We start from the raw sequence: 19,403 nt of genomic DNA on the forward strand, positions 1-19,403 counted from the left end.
ATCAGATTTCAACAGTTAGAAAACAAAAGGAAAGATTGAATGAGCAACAAAGAATATAACATCACTCGTAATGCTTCACTCTACTTTTTACACAGTATGATAAATAGGCTTTTTACAATTGTTGTGCCAAAAGTTAGACACCCCCAAGCAGGGCCGGAACTAGGGGTAGGCAGAGTAGGCACGTGCCTAGGGCGCAATGCTTGGGGGGTGCCTGGCACGTACCTTTAGCTGCTGCCTACCCCAGTCCGGTGTGAAGTCCTGCTCCTTGTGCGCACGCGCGCACATACATGAGGGAAGTATGTCATGCGCAATGACGTTACTGCGCCTATTTAAGGGGAGTGTGGTGTGTGCTGGATGCGGCTCTTAGCATGCATGCGCGCGCATGTATGCGCGCGCTCATGTACACGCGCACTCTGTGGAGGGGGCGACTCGGCTGGCCGAGTTGCCTGGGGCGCCAGGCCAGTATGGCCTGTCCCTGCCCCCAAGTGACTATTTTTACTTACCTGGCCCCCCGGGCCGGTGCTCCAATCATCAGAAAATCTCACCTAGTGAGCACCATGGAGAGATCCTCTTCCTGCTTCATTGGTTTTCAAATTTCCCGGGTTAGACACATGCACAGTAGAGCAAAATAGCCGGCTTTTTCGTTAAAGTCCAGCTTTCCTCTCTACTGCGTATTTGCAACTGCGAGAAGACCCGAACAAGCAGGAAGAGGATCTCTCCATGGTGGTTGCTAGAAGAACCCCAGGCCTGCACGGTTTTCTGCTGATAGTAGCGCCGGCCCGGGGTGTCAGGTAAGTAAAAGTAGTCACTTTTGCTGTTCCTTCTCCTTTAAATGTGTATGAGTACAGGCATACAGTTGCATTAAAACTGTATTTGATGAAACAACAAATACAAGCAAGGTAAATATGGAGACAGGTGTGCTACGGATACTATTGCATCTATGGAATAATCAAAAGCATCAAGGCCACAAGTTAAAACTGTCCTTATATCCCCCTACCCATTCCTTAGTTTGTGTATTGCTTTACTCTGTCCCTGCCAATACAGAGGTGATGAAATCTACATACAGGTTTTTAGAGCACTACTTCAGTTTGTATTGGTAGGATCTAAGATGTGTTCACAAAACACTTTGGGATAGGTGCTGAAAACATTCTGTGCTTTCCTTAAAGGAACAGTTCAGTGTAAAAATAAAAACTGGTTAAATAGATAGGCTATTCAAAATAAAAAGTGTTTCAAATATAGTTAGTTAGCCAAAATGTAATCTATAAAGGCTGGAGTAAACGGGTTTCTAACATAACAGAACAGAACACTACTTCCTGTTTTTCAGCTCTGTAACTCTGAGTTAGTCAGCCTTGTCTAGGGCCCACATGGGACATAACTGTTCAGTGAGTTTGCAATTGATCCTTAGCATGCAGGTCAGATTCAAAAGCAACAGTTATGACCCATTTGTCCCCCGTCAAGTCACTGATCAGTGGAAACCAAAAGAGCTACAAAGCAGGAAGTAGTGTTCTGGCTATTATGTTAGTCATACAGCCTTTATAGATTAAATTTTTGGCTAACTGACTATATTGAAAACATTTTTTATATTGCACAGCATATCTATTTACCCAGTTTTTATTTTTATACTGAACAATTCCTTCAAAGGTACTTTAAATCAACTCTGTCTGGGGCTTCTCCGTATCAGCTGGGATGGAAGGATAATTAAAATAATAATTAACAAAGTCCAAAGGAAACACAATACATTGTCCCAAACTAGAGGTCCCTGTATGTAGTTATACATTTTAATCAACATCAGCTTGTAGGTCTTTCAGAAAGAGCATATAAATAAAATATTAAAATAATACCAAATCGTAAGCTATTCTCAAAAATACAAGGGATGTATTCCAACCAATGTATAGTTTACTTAGGGGAGTCATAGAACATGTTTCATCTCTTGAATCTCTTGACTGTCAGCAAGAGAATATAATCAGGAGAATAGAATGCAGAAAAACACTTGGTAGACAAGCAGGTTCAGGAGAGAGATATGAAACATACCTGTATTGTGCATGTTAATGTGCAAATGTAGGAAATCTGTAACTGGATTAACAGCTCTGAAAATAAAAAAAGAATACATTTTGGTCCCAGCTTGCAGATAAATTAGCCTTTGACAAATATTCCTTGTAATCAACTATACAGACTACAATGACACAATCTGCCTAGGATATTAGTTTGAATGGAAGATGCCTTCAAAGAAATGCAACTGAAGCCATAAACAGGAGATGAAAGGTTGAGTTCGCCCAATTTTGAACTTCCCGCTAGAGCCTGGTTCCCCAGACAACTCAGCATGATTTTCATCTTAATTAGAGTTTGAATAGTGCTGGAAGTTGCAGTGCAAAAACTCAATTTATATCGGCTCACAATATATTAGGCCGTCCTCAGGCTTAAGTTGTGAGCCGAAACGTTGAAATAAATTGTGATTTTGTTTGCACTATAAAAGCCCTGTGTGTGCGGTATTTGATGGCTTGCTATTTATCTATTTTGCAAATCAGCACTCAGGCATTGCGACATAATTTTGGAGTGCACCAATTTAAGTTTGAGATATATATACAGTATATATATTTTCTATCTTCTAAGTCACTGTTAAAAGTATTAACAGAATCTACCATAACAACATCACCCAGAAGAAGGCCCAGACTGGCAATCTATGGGTTCTGGCAAATGCCAGAGGGGCTGCTATAAGGTGCCATAGAAAGTCAGTATTTAGTGGGCTGGCGGGGATTGTTTGGGCCTCTGTGTGGGCTGATTGGGCCTCTGTGTACCTGAAATGCCAGGGCCTATTTTAATTCTCAGTCCGGACTTGTGCGGACCTGCCCACAAAGGTATTCTGCAACCTCACTGCCCTCACCATGTAAAACCACCTTCATTGATTCAAATCAAAGTTCAGTTCCTCAGGTCCTTGTTTGATATTTGCTATTTTCTATGGACTGGTGTTTATTTGGAAGAGTTGGACTTCAACCCAAATTAACTATGTAACAATATAACTATGCAAAGGAAACCACATCTACACTAGCCATCCTGCTTACTGAAGGTATAATATACAGTGTGCTGCAATATCTCTGGTGGGCAACATGGGTGAAGGGTCTCACCCCCACATCCCCCACCCCCTATAGTTCCACTGCTGTCGCCAGCTCTAGGCATATCTAGGCAGCTCTAGGCATATCTATATAGATATATATATATATATATACAGTATTCATCAGATTCGCAGAGAATACTCATATTTGACAAAATGCAAAGTTTTGTCTAAGCAGATGAACACTGGCGAAGTTTCACCAGTGAAAATTCGTCAGTGCGGACATTTGTAAGCAAATTTTCGCTAGAGTTACTTTCTTCCTAGCAAAACTTAACATACTTACGCTTTCGTCAATTTAAATATACGGTAGGCCATATATATGTCTTTATTGGTCACTTATGCCAAGGAAGCAAAATCAAGACAAAAGAGATCCTAGACATGAGCCCACCCTAAAACAAATGTAGCTTAAGCTTTCAATGGTGATAAGGTAGCCTTTATTGTAGTCACATATATACTATATCTCATATATACCTGTATACCACTTTAAGCTAAGTCTCTTTCTTTAATAATATTCTATAATATTCTAGGTCAGCATGACATGTGCAGAAAGTCCCCAAACTTCCATCAGGCTTATCATCATTAGTAAACATCCCCTAAGTAAATGATATCCAAATTCAGGGACAAACCCACGAGACAGAACTAGGTGAACAGTCATGTCATATTTGTTATTTCTAAACCTAAATACTCTTCTCTAATTGGTTATGGTGGGAAACCACCCTAACCCAACCCCCATTCTGTATGTACTCCACCTATAAATAAACGGTCTGTCCACCAATATGGTAGAACAGAACAAATACATACACTTCTGTCTTGTCTTCTGGTCTCAGCAATATATTGCTTCTATCCTGCAGTCTGACAGTCCATTTTTATACCTGTCACTGACCTCGACAATGGCTAAAACAATTTTTAAAAAACATATATTTAACAATTACAGCTTTTAAACATACTCCTGCATTAATACAGTATATGAAAAAAACAGCATTTTGTCTTTTTTTTATCACTTTTCGGCATACAGGATATGATGTCACTGAGGATGTAGCTTTATCTTATCAATTCGCCAGGTATATCCTGACGAAACAGACTCTGGCAAAAATGGTAATCTATTGGAAAGTTTGCACTTTGATAATTTTGCGGAGTAACAATCGTTCACCTGAGCAAAAATTCACCTGACAAAACAGTGCAAAACTTCTCTAGAGCTGAGCTTTTTCACTATTGATTTGTCCGATTCGCCTTTTAGTAAATTGGCAATGTCCCTGAGAATTGTAATTTTGGTAAATTTTCTGAAAAGCTCACTTTGCCCTTTAGTACATTTGCCCCATGTCGGCTAAGCAGTGCTCTGCTATGGGTTCCTGCCCAGGTGCGAATTGCTGATGACCCCAATGTTATGTAATGTATAAAAAGCTGTACAATAGAAAATGTGGCTATATCTATATTATAACATGGTATTTTATTTTGTCTAAAATCTTGTAAGTTGCCCATTATTTCTTAGTTTTACAAAACAAAACAATATATAGTACTGTGTATTTTATATCTTTTTTTACAAAAAGTGTGGTGAGCAATTTCTGAAACTCTACTACATATCAGATTTTAAAGACAATATCCACTGTAAGTGTGTGTGGTGCAGTATATATCATGATAAAGTAGCACTTTGTATCACAAACATCTAATAGAAAAAACATTGGCTTTCTTTACTTTAGATAGCATTATGAAGTACTTGGCCATGATCATGTAATTATTAGCAGCAGTTGAAACAGAAGACTGTTTTGCAATGCTGCCGTTAAATACGATGCAGCCATAATGATCATCTACAAGACCATTGCTATCTTAACCACTGATTGGCCAACATATTTTTAAATATTTTGCTGTTGGCTGTTTGTTACATCAGTAAAAGTGTTATTGAAATGTTATTGAAATGTACTAAACATTTAAAAAGAAAATATCACTTTTAATTATAAAAGATTTAATATCAGCGTGCAGTGTTTCAGTGAATGATGGAGGAGGAGGAGGCGGCACATTTGGCTCCAATACAGGTTGTACCAACATTTGCACCTGGTTTAGCATGAGTGCTGTCTGCGCCCAGGGGCGATCCTAGTCATTTTGCCGCCTGAGGCGTCCTTCCTTTTGCCGCCCAATCCCCTCCTCACGTCACTCACCTCTTCAGCGCCGAAGGAGGTCGGGGCAGTCCATGGCGTGCTCAAAGGATCGGGGCAGTCCAAGTCGCTAGTGCAGAGAGTGCAATTGCAATCTCTGCACTAGAAGAGCCGCATTTCCGGGTTTAAAAGCGTAAATCCAGCTCTAAGTTACCGGGAGCGGCATTTTTGCCGCCCCTGGTAACCAGGGGGGGCGCTGCCGCCTGAGGCGAGTGCCTCAACTCGCCTCATTGGTGGAGCGCCCCTGTCTACTCCCCTCTATTAGATGAGCATTTGTAGAAATTTGTAGAAATTTCTACTACTTATATTCAAGTTTCCCAGTGATTGTTGAACCTTTCTCTATTAGTATTGTCATTTTTTCATAAACCCTCTGTTAGTACAGACTTTTGCCTTCAAAGTTGTCTTGAAGTTCATCATGTGTTTGTCTGGCCCCCTGTTGTTGCTGACATCACTAGGCATGCATATATTTTGATGATCACCAGAGTAAGCTACAGCAGCAGTAAGAACCCCAAGTACCAGCAGTGCTGCTGACACCAGAAAGCAGGCTGAACAAGATCAGAAAGATCATAATACAAATTACAATTATTTTAACAGTTTGTTTTCTGTTGTGATGTCTGAATCCATAATATTTCATTATTTCATTGTATTTTTCAGCATCTTTCCTATACCTTTATTAAACATAGTGTCACCTGGTCATTTAATTATTTAGTACTCTAATGCCTGAGCCACAAGTTGCTAAACACAACATTTTAGGGTCTATGGGCTCTGCCCTTGTACTGCTGACAAATGTGACATGGATTTACACAATCTCAGTAAAGGTCACTAGTAATATTCAGTCTTTTGGTACTTTTGCTGCCTGCAGTTTGCCATGTTAGCCACCAGTACCATTAAGAATTTTGAATGTGTTTAGCGAGCCTTTGGCATCAGTTTCTCTGGTAGGCTTACACCGCCCCAGTCTGACCCTGAATAATTATAAAACTGTAGCCTCACAGAGCAATAGTTTTTGGATGTCAGGAAATCTTGGAAAGATTTAGCAGAGGAAGTGAAATAATTAAAAAAACGATACAAAATAAATAATAGTGACCAATTACAGGAAGAACAGAAGAAATCCTCAACAGAATAATATGTAGTAAAAAAATGTAGTAGTATGTTTCTTCAGGATGAAGAAAGTCAGAATAAAAATTCAATCAGTTGAATATGAAAATATGAAGACCATTTGCAAAGATAGCTCCTGTTGGACTTACAGTATAATACTGTAGAGTTGTGGGCCTATTTATGAAACCTCAAGTTTTTTCTGGTCGAGTCTTAAAGGGGAAAAACTTAAATTTTTACAGGAAAAAAACAAAGCAGCCTTAGAGATTTAAGCACAAAACACTTGCACCTATTTAAAGAGCTCTGGGGAGTTTTCCCCACCAGAAGTGCAAGCTAATACAGTCAACAGTCATGTTGTGGGAAACAATACTCTTTTTGTGAATGGCCAAGTAGAGACATACACATGCAGATAATGAGCAAGTGCCCCAGCTCATGAGAGTGCCCCAATATGGTCACACGCACCAGAAGCAACATCCTGGTGTATGCAGCATAGTGCTACCATAACCAGGCAAGAAATATGAGTATAGCTTGTGCTTTTCACCTCCAAGTACTCCCGGCTTGTGACTTCTGAATGGTGCACAAGATAAGAGCATATTAGTGAACAAGCATGTGCTGCCTATCTCCCGCCCTCATTTTGGGAGTATGCTGGCCTTTTTTTTGCAGATGGCCCCATTTTTGTACACAAGCCCTACTGCCTTTTAATATTCTTTGGAGAGAATGGCATAATCATGACAATGGGAGTGGAGAGCAACATGTTGCTCACGAGTCACTGGTTGGGGATCACTGGGTTTCGGTATTAGACGTGCCAATGTTAACCTCTTATGCAGGCCTGGACTGGCAATCTGTGGGTTCGGGCAAATGCCGATGGGCCACTCACCTAAGAATGCTAATTAGGCATGTCTTTGATATGTAAATGAGCCACTCACTTTAGAAATGTAAATGAGCTGTCCGTAACAGCCAGTCACAACTAAGCCCATACCTGTATTTGTTAATGCACATGCCAGTACTGGCATATGCGGGGAACAAGGAATTCTGACCAACTTCAGTTAGTAGTATTAGAGTTGCTTGCTATATACCCAATCCCTTATGCTTATGATAGGTATGTTGGCAACAGGAGGATCTGTGCTCAGAACAATCACTTCAGCTTGTATATGGAAAACTGTGAAATGTAGCATTAATTGCATGGGGCAACCTAGTCTTTTCAAGTATGCCACACTTTGGCCCTGTGACACAAATGGTAATAAAAGTTCTCTTATCTGCCAGGGTGCATGGTCTAGCTGGGGGCACACAAAGGAAAATTTAGAATATACTGTAAGAATAGGGCCACTAATCCATTTGATAATAAACTAGGGTGAGATATTTGTTGCAAGGGCCAGTTCCAGCACACAGGGTGTATAATATTGCTGGGAATTATATGGTAATGGACTCTTAAAATATATATTAATAAACACTAGTTATAGTTAACCTTGGGGTTGGAAATATCATGCTTTGCATGCGTGTGAATACATGGGCTGCTTTGATACTTTTATGTAAAAATGCGAGGTAATGGGGAAAGGTATTGGTACTGGCCTCCTCCACCGCCAGTTATACGTATAGCAAAAAAATTGCAAAAGCCAATACCTTGATCAAATGTTGGGTATTCCCAAATTTATTGCAGTGCTCCAGACAGTGAGTCATGTTCAGATGTTTTGGGAGAAACAACTGCCCTTCCTCAAGTGACTGCTTTGATACTTTTGCCAGGGCTGCTTTTTCATCCCAGTCCGGCCCTGCTCTTATGCTTTAAATGAGTCAATCTTGGATATTGTGAAATCTGAGACCACTTTTATGGACAAAGGCACACATGTTCTCTTTTAAAAAAAAAAAAAAAAAAAAAAAGAGTATAATGTGTATAGAGAAGCATTGGGAAACGCTTCCCAATTGTGGTAACTACAACCCACAATTACAATTTCTTTTTAGTAGTATGTGACATCAATGCATTTAAATGACTAGCCACTGAACTGGTTCATGACTCTGTTACTAATCTTGGGTCTATTGAAATTCTCTGCACTTTACACTTTCATCAACATCTGTCATTTGCTTATCTGATATAGGTTTTGTGTATAGGTTTGTGTTTTGCACTGCTAATACCAACTCCATAATAAATTATAGTGGTGTCACCAATTTTGGTTATGGTTGTTCATATACTATATTACAGGAAGCCTATGTTCTGCACATATAATCCAACCACAAATGTTTTAAACATGCAAAGTGAATAGTTTTAAATTAAAAGAAATATTCACAATAAAATTATAATGTTGCCATAAATAATAAACATGGTTCATAATAGCACCTTTCCTTACTTTAATTTTTCTAACAAAATCAGGATGCAAAGAAGTAATGCAAATTATTAAACTGAAATTGCATATCCATTTTTTTTTTAAGTTTACACCTTTTGCCATAACTGCAACAGGTCTGGTTTCCTTTCCTGCAAAGTTGCTTATACTTTATTGAATAACAGGTGAGTCTGGAGGAGAAGCCTTTTTATTGTTATCAAACAGTTGTTACCGTAACTATTGCAATACATGACTGCTATTTGGATACAGTCAGACAGAACGTTATATGGTATCCAGTCTTACATTGTACATATAGCAGTAGTAGTAGTAAGCAGTAAGTTAGGTTGAAAAAAGACACACGCCCATCAAGTTCAATATATAACCTGCCTAACAGCTAGTGATTTTGCCCTCTTGATCTCAAAAAAATGTTACTAAAGAATGAGAAGTGTCAAGTTCACTAGTAGAAAACTACTAGTCAAATGCTAAACTGATAAACTGAACAAATGGATGGTAATCTATTTTTGCCAAACACAGAAGAATATAAGGCCTCATGGACAGTGCTGTATTCAGGGTAGGACTGGGCCAGCGGGAAACCGTGAAAAAACCCGGTGGGCCCCCGGCTCTTGTGGGCCCTGCCACGCCAGATCCGCTTCTCAATGCCACGACCTCCCTTTGTCGGGCGGTCACAGCAAAAAAAAATTCACACGTACTCTGTGAAGTGCTCATAAAGCGGCGCATCACGCTGGCGTGGCAGAGGGCCCGTCTGGGGCCCCCTGTTTGACTCTGGCTGTATTAGAGTCACTTCTATGTAACTGGCGGTATTTTGTCTGTCGGGGGTTTGCATGGACCTCAACATCATGACAGAAAGTATTGGAAAGATTTGCTGAGTGCAACTGTTTGTAAATCGATTTCCATGCAACAAGTTAGATTCAATTTCACACAATTAAGTGTCTTTCCTTTTACTGCTAAAACTTCAATTTTATAGTCGCTGTGGATAGTTCTAATGGAAATATTATGAACTCATTATTTATATTTTTCCCACTTTCCCCCTCAGGGTACAAAGGCATTGTTAGCTTGCAGTATTAGGCTAATGGGATTATAACAAAAGGGAAGAATGAAGGAAGAAGAAGGAAGCTTGTGTTCTATCACCCATAGAGGCAACTAAAACGTAGGCATGATTAAGGTTTATGGCAAACAACACTTTCTCTCCAGTGCCACCAGTGAAGAAAGTGCTGATACAGCCCACACTCCATTGTGGTACTTAAAACAAGATTCTCTTTACCAGCCTCTCAGTGGCTATTCTATAATGCCCTTCTCAAATCAGGTCTTTGAGGATAACCTCTATTTTATGGTCAGAAAAGGACTTACCAGATTTTGCAAATGAATAAATGTAGTTGGGAATATATTTGCAATAAATCCATTATGAAATGCAGGAAATCCTTGGAAAAAGAAATGGGATTTTTTACACAACAGAAGGAAATCTTGCAAACGCCTTCCCATGTCTCTGCAGATGCCCAGTGGCATCACCTCAGTGTCTCTGATGCTAAAATTCCACAGTTAGCCTGCTGCTTACTTTATGGGAATGCCCAGTTATACACTATACCGGGTAAATATCCTTTCAGTACTTAATGAAGTATTTCCCACTGCAATACATACTCCCAGAGTGAGTCTGTTAAACCGTATTTCTAATCTGGGCAAGATGCCTCCCCAATCCTTATACATAATTAAGGCACTCTTTTAAGGCAGAAGTCTTATCACACTTAACTGGAGAGCCACAGAGCTACCCTCAGAACTGAAATGGGTAAAACTAATGAACAGGCTATTTGTCATGGAAAAAACAATGTACAGTAATAAAGGGCAATAGCTGCAGTATAACTATATCCCAGAAGGATTAAAGTCTTGACCTACATTCAACTAACTAACCTGTTTAGTAAGTCTTCAGTTGTCAACCAGTGTGTTAGTGTGTGTTGTCTACTTGCATTGTCTTACTGCACGCAGCATGTTGTAACATCATCATGTTTATTTTATTTCAATAAAACCATATGTGAACAAAAACAAATAAGTTATATTAGACATGAGTGTTATACGTGTTCTTGGATAGAGAACTGGCCAAAGACTAGATTACAAAGGGGGAAATTTACTTAACTCAGAAAATCCGCCAGTGCTGTCTTCGCGCACATCACATCACTTCGCCAGGCGTAAATACGCCTGGACAACGCTAATTCACGAAGATCCGAAGTTGCGCACAGGGTACCGAATGCTTGCAAAGTTACGCTAGTGATAATACGATCAGCAGTTCGAAGTTACGCTGGCGTTGTCTAGTTTAAGTACAATGGACGTATATGTTGCAGCAAATACATTACACTACACAAGGCCAGGGAACCTTAATAAAATAAAATAGGGGTGTTTTAGGGGAGTTTAGGTACCATATGTTAGCAAATGTAGGGAGAAAGGAGGGTACCCCCAAAAAAATTTACAATCTTTTTCAGCCTATCACCCTGTAAAAAGGAAAAGACGCCAGCGTTTTTTGGGAAATTTTCAACTATTTTTGAACAAACTCCTATCTCCTCTATTGCACTTTGCATGGTCTGAGCTGGCGAAGTAAACTCTGGCACAAGAGGTAATGTTCAGGAAAATCTGCATCTTAGTGAATTAGCGTAGTTACGTACATTCGCCAGTGCGAAAATTCGCCTGGCGTTTAGAGTGCGAAGTAGCGCTAGAGTCTATCTCTTTCGCTAGTGAATTAAAGGAGAAGGAAAGGTTAAAACTAAGTAAGCCTTATCAGAAAGGTCCATCTAAATATACCAGTAAACCCCCAAAGTAATGTTGCTCTGAGTCCTCTGTCAAAAGAAACACAGTGGGGGTCATTTATCAACACTGGGCAAATTTGTCCATGGGCAGTAACACATGACAACCAATCAAAATGCTGTATTCATTGTTCTGCTTACAGCTGGCTTTAAAAAGCTAATCAATGATTGGTTGCTATAGGTAACTGCCCATGGGCAAATTTGCCCAGTGTTGATAAATGAGCCCCAGTATTTCTGTCCATCTATTGTGTACACATGGGCTTCTGTATCAGACTTCCTGCCTTCAGCTTAAACCTCATTGCCCTGGGCAAGAGCATGCTCAGTTTGCTCCTCTCCCCCCACCCCTCCCTTCTCTACTGTAATCTGAGCCCAGAGCAGGGAGAGACTCAGGCAGGAAGTGATGTCACACCACATTAATACTGCAGCTCCTATTCTAAACAAACAGAGAGTTTCTAGAGCTTTTTACTCAGGTATGGTAAAATATTTTACAGAATAAATATAGCATTCTAGCTTGCACTATTGCAGCTAATCTATTGGCAATAAAATTCCTCCGTAGCTTTCCTTCTCCTTTAACGCCAGGGACCCTTAGTAAATCGCCGAAGTGGCAAAATGAAGTCACGCTGGCAAATTTTCGCCAGCATTAGCCACTTCGCCCTTTAGTAAATTTCCCCCAAAGAGTGGTGGTACTGGAGCATTTTCTAATGGGACCAGTGTTGTAAGTGGAGTATCTCAGGGCTCTGTCCTTGGCCCTTTGCTTTTTAATTTGTTTATTAATGACCTTGAGGTCGGCATTGAAAGTACAGTCTAGTTGTGCTAATGATACTAAATTGTGCAAAAAAAATAAAGTTCTATGCAGGATTCTGCCACTTTGCAAAGCAATCTGGAGAACTGGGAATCAAACTGGCAAATGAGGTTCAACGTTGATAAGTGCAAGGGTTAATATAAATATAGTTATATACGAAATGGTATTGTGGGGAATCCTTAATTGAGAAGGATTTGAGGATTTTGTGATTGCAACTAGATGGATAAAAAAAAAGAGTTGAAGAAGCCAAAAGTGGTTGTGGTTGTTTTATTTCTGAAAAAAAAGATACTTGCAAGGGTACATGATTACCCTTTACCTTTGATCTCTGCACTTGAACGTTGTATTTTTTAACCCCTTGTTTGCCTTGGCTCTCACCTTTTTTGCCTACCTGTTAACCTGACTGTAGAGCAAAAACTGCTGAGAGGCTGCTAGCCCAGTGACGTTTACTGTCCACTCTAAGGGGCACATTTACAAAGCTCGAGTGAAGGATTCGAATTAAAAAAACTTTGAATTTCGAAGTGTTTTTTGGCTACTTCGACCATCGAATTGGCTACTTCGACCTTCGACTACGACTTCGACTACGAATCGAACGATTCGAACTAAAAATCGTTCGACTATTCAACCGTTCGATAATCGAAGTACTGTCTCTTTAAAAAAAACTTCGACCCCCTAGTTCGGCAGCTAAAAGCTACCGAACTCAATGTTAGCCTATGGGGAAGGTCCCCATAGGCTTGCCTGCGTTTTTTTGATCGAAGGATATTCGAAGGATCGTTCGATCGCAGGATTTGCGCTAAATCGTTCGACTTCGAAATTCGAAGTCGAACGATTTTAGTTCCTGGTCGAATATCGAGGGTTAATTAACCCTCGATATTCGACCCTTAGTAAATCTGCCCCTAATTGTTTGTAGTTATTTGAGGTTCTGATACTTGATCCAGTGCCAACTTCCCTGTCGCCTCTGCTAACACCAGTTTCCAGAGGCAGATTTCCCACTGCCTGATCCACTAGCAGCATCACTGCTGTCTGATGCATTGCCATGTTCCCTGCTGTTTGATTCAGTGCTGGTTGCCATGCTGCCTGATACAGTGATGGCTTTCCCTACTCCTTGATCCAATTACAGTTTCCCTCCAGCTCCTTGTTTCAGTGGTGGCTTCCCTCCAGCAGCTTTACCCTGTGCTAACTTCCCTTAAAGGGCAACTAAAGTCTAAAATAGAATAATGTTAGAAATGCTGTATTATGTATACTAAATATAAACATGAACTTACTGCACCAGCAGCCTAATAAGACAAATGATTTATGCTTTCAAAGTTGGCGCAGGGGGCTGTCATCTTGTAACTTTGTTAGACATTTCTGCAATATCAAGACTCGCACATGCTCAGTGTGGTCTGGGCTTCAGTTGGGAGGTTAAGCTTAGGGTTCGTCATAAATTATCAAAACAGCACAAGTCAAATAATATCTGCCATAGAAGCCATTACAGCAAGACTGATTAATAATCATAATATAGAGACTGCACTGCATCTCTGGATACAAATCTCTACAGGGAATCCAACAATGCTGCTCGAGTTCTGGGAAGTAAGGTGGGGGGGCTCCCCCTGCCATTTGAAAGTATGATCGTTTACCTGCACAGCAGTTGGGGACCATCTGACAATTCCTATCCACAGCAGTAAAAGAAGGGGGAATTGCACTGCATACAGTCAGGTTTATGATAAAAACTGTAGACATCTTTTAATTAAAGTATATTGGAGATAGATTTCTTTTTCATTAAAGAAAGTAAAAATGGGATTTTATATTTTTGCCTTTACATGCCCTTTAAAGAGATACTGAAAGAGATACTGACACCAGATGTAACTTTTTTTACATCTACCATAAAATTGACTTTGCATACTTTTGCCATAAAGTATTTGCCCAATGCTTTTACATTACCTTTCTGACTCCCTGTGATCGCTTATGAGGGGGCTGCCATATTTGTGCAGCAGGAGTCCGTTAGCATAGGTAACTTTTAATGTACATTCATATTTCAAAAAGTAGTTTTTTAGTGTCAGTATCACTTTAAGCAGCCTCACCTTCAGCTGGCTTCCCATTGTCTTCCAGTGCCGGCTTCCCAGTTTTCTCGAGTGCCGTCTTACCTCCAGCATGCACTGATGCTGATTCCCTGCTACAGGGCACACTGATATCAGCACCATCATGTCACAGAACTGAGAGCCAGCTCAGATGCACATTAGACACAAAAAACGTCAATATGCTGCATTTTGCTGACATCTGGCAAATATACACAGCACAAACATATTCAAGTTTGAGTTTTTAAAACTTGAATTTTCATGAGTTATCAAACTAAATTAGTTGCAAATATTTTGACCACCTAAAACCAAGATTCAAGATTCTATAGCAGTCAATGGGGTGGGGGGTGTATCTGCAAAAAAGGTTGAGATTTTTAAATGCAGTCATGATTTTGCAGCCACATTGTAATGAATAAATACAATAAATCAAAATTAATTCATTTGAATTTAACCTTAAATATGCTAGTGATCAAGGGAAAACAATAACTGAAAAAAGAAGTATGACTTTTGTAAAGTACCCCCTGTTGCAAAATATGAGAATATTAGAAGTCACCTTGGAGTTCCATGACCACTCTGTAACTTATAATATCCTTATATTTTACAAGAGGGGGGTACAATATTTACTATATATTGGGTAGATGCATTGTAATGCAGTTTTACATTTTGGGGTCTGTAGAAGCCACATATTTGTATAATTTCATTTAAAACATTGCAGATATTTATGGTAAATATTTTCACTGCTGGTAGAATGTCTACTCATTTGCACTTACTGCCAGACAATTTTTGAACATGTAAGGGGAAATGTAATTAAAATCAGAACTTTGCCTCAGGCGGCATGGTGCAGCCAGTTACCAGGGGAGGCAAAAAGCCGCCTCTGGTAAACTTTAATTTTGCCTCATATCAAAATCCTCTGGGTTGACGCTATTTTTGGGAATTTTATTTTCCCATCAGGACAACTGGATAAATCCTTTAAATGTTGGCACATCCAAGGAATTTTATATGCATTTCAATTGACAGATGGGACCAAATCACTACAATTAGCATAGATCTTATACAAATATAAAGTTTCCCCTACTGAGCATTACCATTCCATCCAACTTGTACAGTCCAACATTTATGGGGAAAAGGATTTGTGACTGATGCCTAAGGAGATTATATGCAAGGTATCTTGCATAGAATATACCACCACCTAATCCATGTACATCCAGGAGATAAACTGCAACATATGGAAGATTGGGAGAAAGATATTGAGACAACACTCTCCCCAGGTTTCTAAAATTTTATGAGATGCTTTGATGTTTGGATTATGGAAAGCTTGCTTAAATTGTTCCACAAAGCATGTTATGTACAGGAGAGGCTGCGTCAAATATACCTGACTACCTCTCCTCTTTCTTACCAAGCCTTCTAAATGATTTTATACAACTATTTCTCCATGTCCAAAGGTCATGTTTCTAGAATCAAAAGTGATTAAAAAAACTTGTCCCAGTGCCAAATACAGCATATGTATGTATGACCACATGGATTCATAATGCTGTACAGTGAAAGTCATATACCGTTTAAATCACCAAAGTAATGGATAATATTGAATACATACAAACCAAAGTAGCAAACTTAGAACCAAATGGAACTGTACACAAATATTTGGGACACCTGTATAATGAATAAAGGCCCCCTCCTCTGCAGGAGAATTATTATGTTGTAGAAAATCGAGGGTAATAGAAAAATCACAATGAGGTATTCTATAGGCCTACACTGTTCTTTGATTTTCTTCCTTTTTACATATCTCTATCTCCACCCTCCTTATTATTCCTTTAGTTTTTGTACATTTATCAAAATTCATAAGGGGGGCATTCACTTACCAAGTCGCAGTTAGCAAAGTGAAATTTTATTTGCTTTTTCCCCCACAATGCAGCCTTTTTCTCAGAATTCTAGCTCCATTTTGGATGCCACTGTATGTGTGCTTTCTTGCAAATTATGATGCAGAAAATGAGGTTTGCCTGTCATATAATCTTATGCTATAGGGCTGATTATTAAATTATGATGCTAATTGCACTGGTTTCAGAGCTGCTATTCACTAATATTATAATATTTATATTCTATATCTATCTATCTATCTATCTATCTATCTATCTATCTATCTATCTATCTATCTCTCTCTCTCTCTCTCTCTCTCTCTCTCTCTCTCTCTCTCTATCTCTATCTATCTATAGCGCTCTCTCTCTCTCTCTCTCTCTCTCTCTCTATATATATATATATATATATATATTTATATTTAAAGCACAGCTTTCAACTCCCCCAATTATCCCAGAAGTTACCCCAACACCTCAAGATTTCACCTTCTCCTTTAAAAAATTTGTGCATATATTAGTGTATATGTGCATATGTTTTTTTAGAGAACAATGAAGGATCTGAATTGAATACAAGTAGGATGGTGTATACTGAAAACTGATTTACAATTTTATTAATTGTCCTTTAAATTGTATTTAAAATTGTGTGAAAAATAAAGATAAAATAGCAATTTTGAGAACCAAGGAATTGTTACATTGTTAAAGCTACATTTTAGTCTAATCTACACTGAATCATACTTTTCTGGTATACTGTTAGAAAATATTTAGTTTTTTTAAAGGTGACTTACCTCTTTTAAACTGATCCCCTACATTGTGCAGTGCTATAGTCTCTAGTAGCTTTAAGATTAAATTATACTGAATTATGCTGTCTTAATTTTTACATAATTATGCTTCCCTCAATAAAAAAAAAATGTTAAAGAGGGAATTAGTACATAGATTCTCCCAATAAAATGATTAAAAAAACCTAGTTGGAAAAAAAATTAATCGGGAATATAGAGTTTTTCGGCATGTGCAACAAACAAGGTAAAATGTTCTATATGAAACAATGAAATGGCAGTCAGAGAAAGTTAAACTGAACTGTACGTATTTATTTCTCTATTTATTCAACAAGAACTTATATAGTACTGTGTGGGGTAGCTTCTGAGGAACTATGCCTCATAAATTGGGAGATCCCAATTAAATATGTTACATGGTTTATGCTCACTTCCCTCTCCCTGGACTTCATTAATTGTACACCTCAACAAAACAGAAAAGAGAACTGGACTGCTTATAATGTACAAACAAAATCAAAACGAATCATCAAAACATTTAGAATTCCTGTACTATGACCTATATAAAAAGCATATTATACTGTATCATAAACTGACTATCCACAGTTGCAAGCAAAATAGGAAACTTCTAAATGTCCAATGGCTAATTCTCCATCAGTACAATTTTCAAAATAAACCATAGAGAAACCATTAGTGTAATACCTCTGAAAGAACTTGTATCAAGACATGCTATAGGGCTATACGCATGGATAAACTTTAAATTGAATTATGAGATACATATCATGGATACTCATTAGGGACAAAGTGTTAAAATGAACTGTAGAACCGTAGTTGTTGGCTAGTATATTTAGAGTCTTCAAATCTAACTTTTGTTCTGGTTCTTTTATCAGAACCACCCTGAGATAAGGTGACATACAATCCTGTATTTAGATCCTTCCAGTGACAAAACAAGAGGACATACCTTATCAACCCTGGATGATTGTAGCTGCACCAGTGAGTTTTTAATTATACAATGCAATAACCCTTTTTCTATATATCTTGAAAAGATGATAATAAATGGTATTATTCAATAAAGCATTGTATAGTGTTAGTGCTATTGTGACAAGTGTGAATGCCACTTGCCTGTTATTCACAGCTAATTAATCCTGCTAAGGACTTAAAGCAGTGTAACAAGCAGTGGGCTTTAGATAGGATCTCAAACCAATGCAGTAGAATCTGTGACACTACACTGGTATGAATGCAAACTACAAACACTCATGCTTTGGACATGCTCATTTACTCCAGTAACTCAGTAACTTTTTATTATAGTTTTTTTTAAGCTAATACAATACTATATCCAAAGCATGAGCATTTGGTGGAAAGTATAAATCTTGCAGCAAGAGTTTTTTTGGAGAGTTTTGCTCAATTTCAGTGATTAGAGATTTTTTCCTTGAAAATGCAATCTATTTGAATTTTCAGGTTAACACCAAATTCGCTGATTCGAGTTTTTTCCATTTGAGTTTTTTCTTAAATTAGATACCATAAGAGTTGGGAGTTCATTCGAGGTCTAAAGAACTCTAAAATTCAAGCTTTGTTAAGTATCCCTTTGATGTTTCAAGCAGCATCAATTTTATCAAATTATGAAAGCATGTTATGTTTCTATTTTAAGAAAAAACTCATATGGAAAAAAAACTTGAATCAGCGAGTTTGGTGTTAACAAACTGAAAACTCAAATAGATTGCTTTTTGAGAAAAAAATCTGGAATCACTGAAAGTGATAGAGATTTCGAGCGAAACAATAGTATTGTATTAGCTGAGAACCAACTATAATAAAAAGTTACTGGAGTAAATGAGCATGATTGTACTATTGTTAAAAACAGGTGTAAAAACATTCACACAAGCAGGCTACAATATGCTATTAAAGGTATACATACTAAAATACAAAGTTTGCTCTTGGAATTGGTATCAGATATCCCATGGAAATGGCTGAACATTGACAAAATGCATACAAATCTTGGACCACAAGCACCAAAAAGTCCCCAAGGATATTATCTTGTGCCTAAATTACCACACACCCAAGGAGGAAATTACAGCCGCTTCAATACAATATATATCATGTTTGTATAAAGTTTTTGCAGATGTATCAGGAGTCACAATAAATTAGCACAGAAAAATTAGATCTTTTGTAATTTTTTGCATTTTGCTATTGGGAGCCACCAGACAGAAAAAAGTAGACCTGTTATTTTCATCCTGCAATTAAATAAAGTAAACAAACTAAGGGGATTTCCCTCTCAATTAAAGTTTTTTTATATAACAATAAGCAGCATCTGATCAAAAGTCGATAGGAAGGCCTATTGACTTGAATGCATTTCTCCATTATTTTGGTGAAGCGAAACAGCTTCGTTTTGCTCATCGCTAGTCAAGACAGATTCCTGTAGCAAGAAGTAAACTAGCTAAAGGAGGTAGAATAGTATAAAAGTCC

The 19,403-nt window shown here is 38.4% G+C and overlaps 1 protein-coding gene across 15 annotated transcripts in view; it reads right to left on the reverse strand.

Moving 5' to 3' along the window:
* The window catches only part of LOC108698543 (ras/Rap GTPase-activating protein SynGAP), a 117,432-nt gene that overhangs the window by 87,789 nt on the left and 10,240 nt on the right, over positions 1 to 19,403 (reverse strand). For 2 of the 15 annotated variants that reach the window (XM_041572839.1, XM_041572838.1), the window contains exon 2: positions 2,032 to 2,087. The exons of the other annotated variants lie outside the window; for them this stretch is intronic. In XM_041572839.1, the coding sequence (XP_041428773.1) occupies positions 2,032 to 2,044 (13 nt within the window). In that variant the 5' untranslated portion in view covers positions 2,045 to 2,087. The remainder of the gene's footprint in view (positions 1 to 2,031; positions 2,088 to 19,403) is intronic. 15 annotated transcript variants of the gene reach the window in all.

Source organism: Xenopus laevis, chromosome 8L (genome assembly GCF_017654675.1).
Source record: "Xenopus laevis strain J_2021 chromosome 8L, Xenopus_laevis_v10.1, whole genome shotgun sequence".
Lineage (NCBI taxonomy): Eukaryota > Metazoa > Chordata > Amphibia > Anura > Pipidae > Xenopus > Xenopus laevis.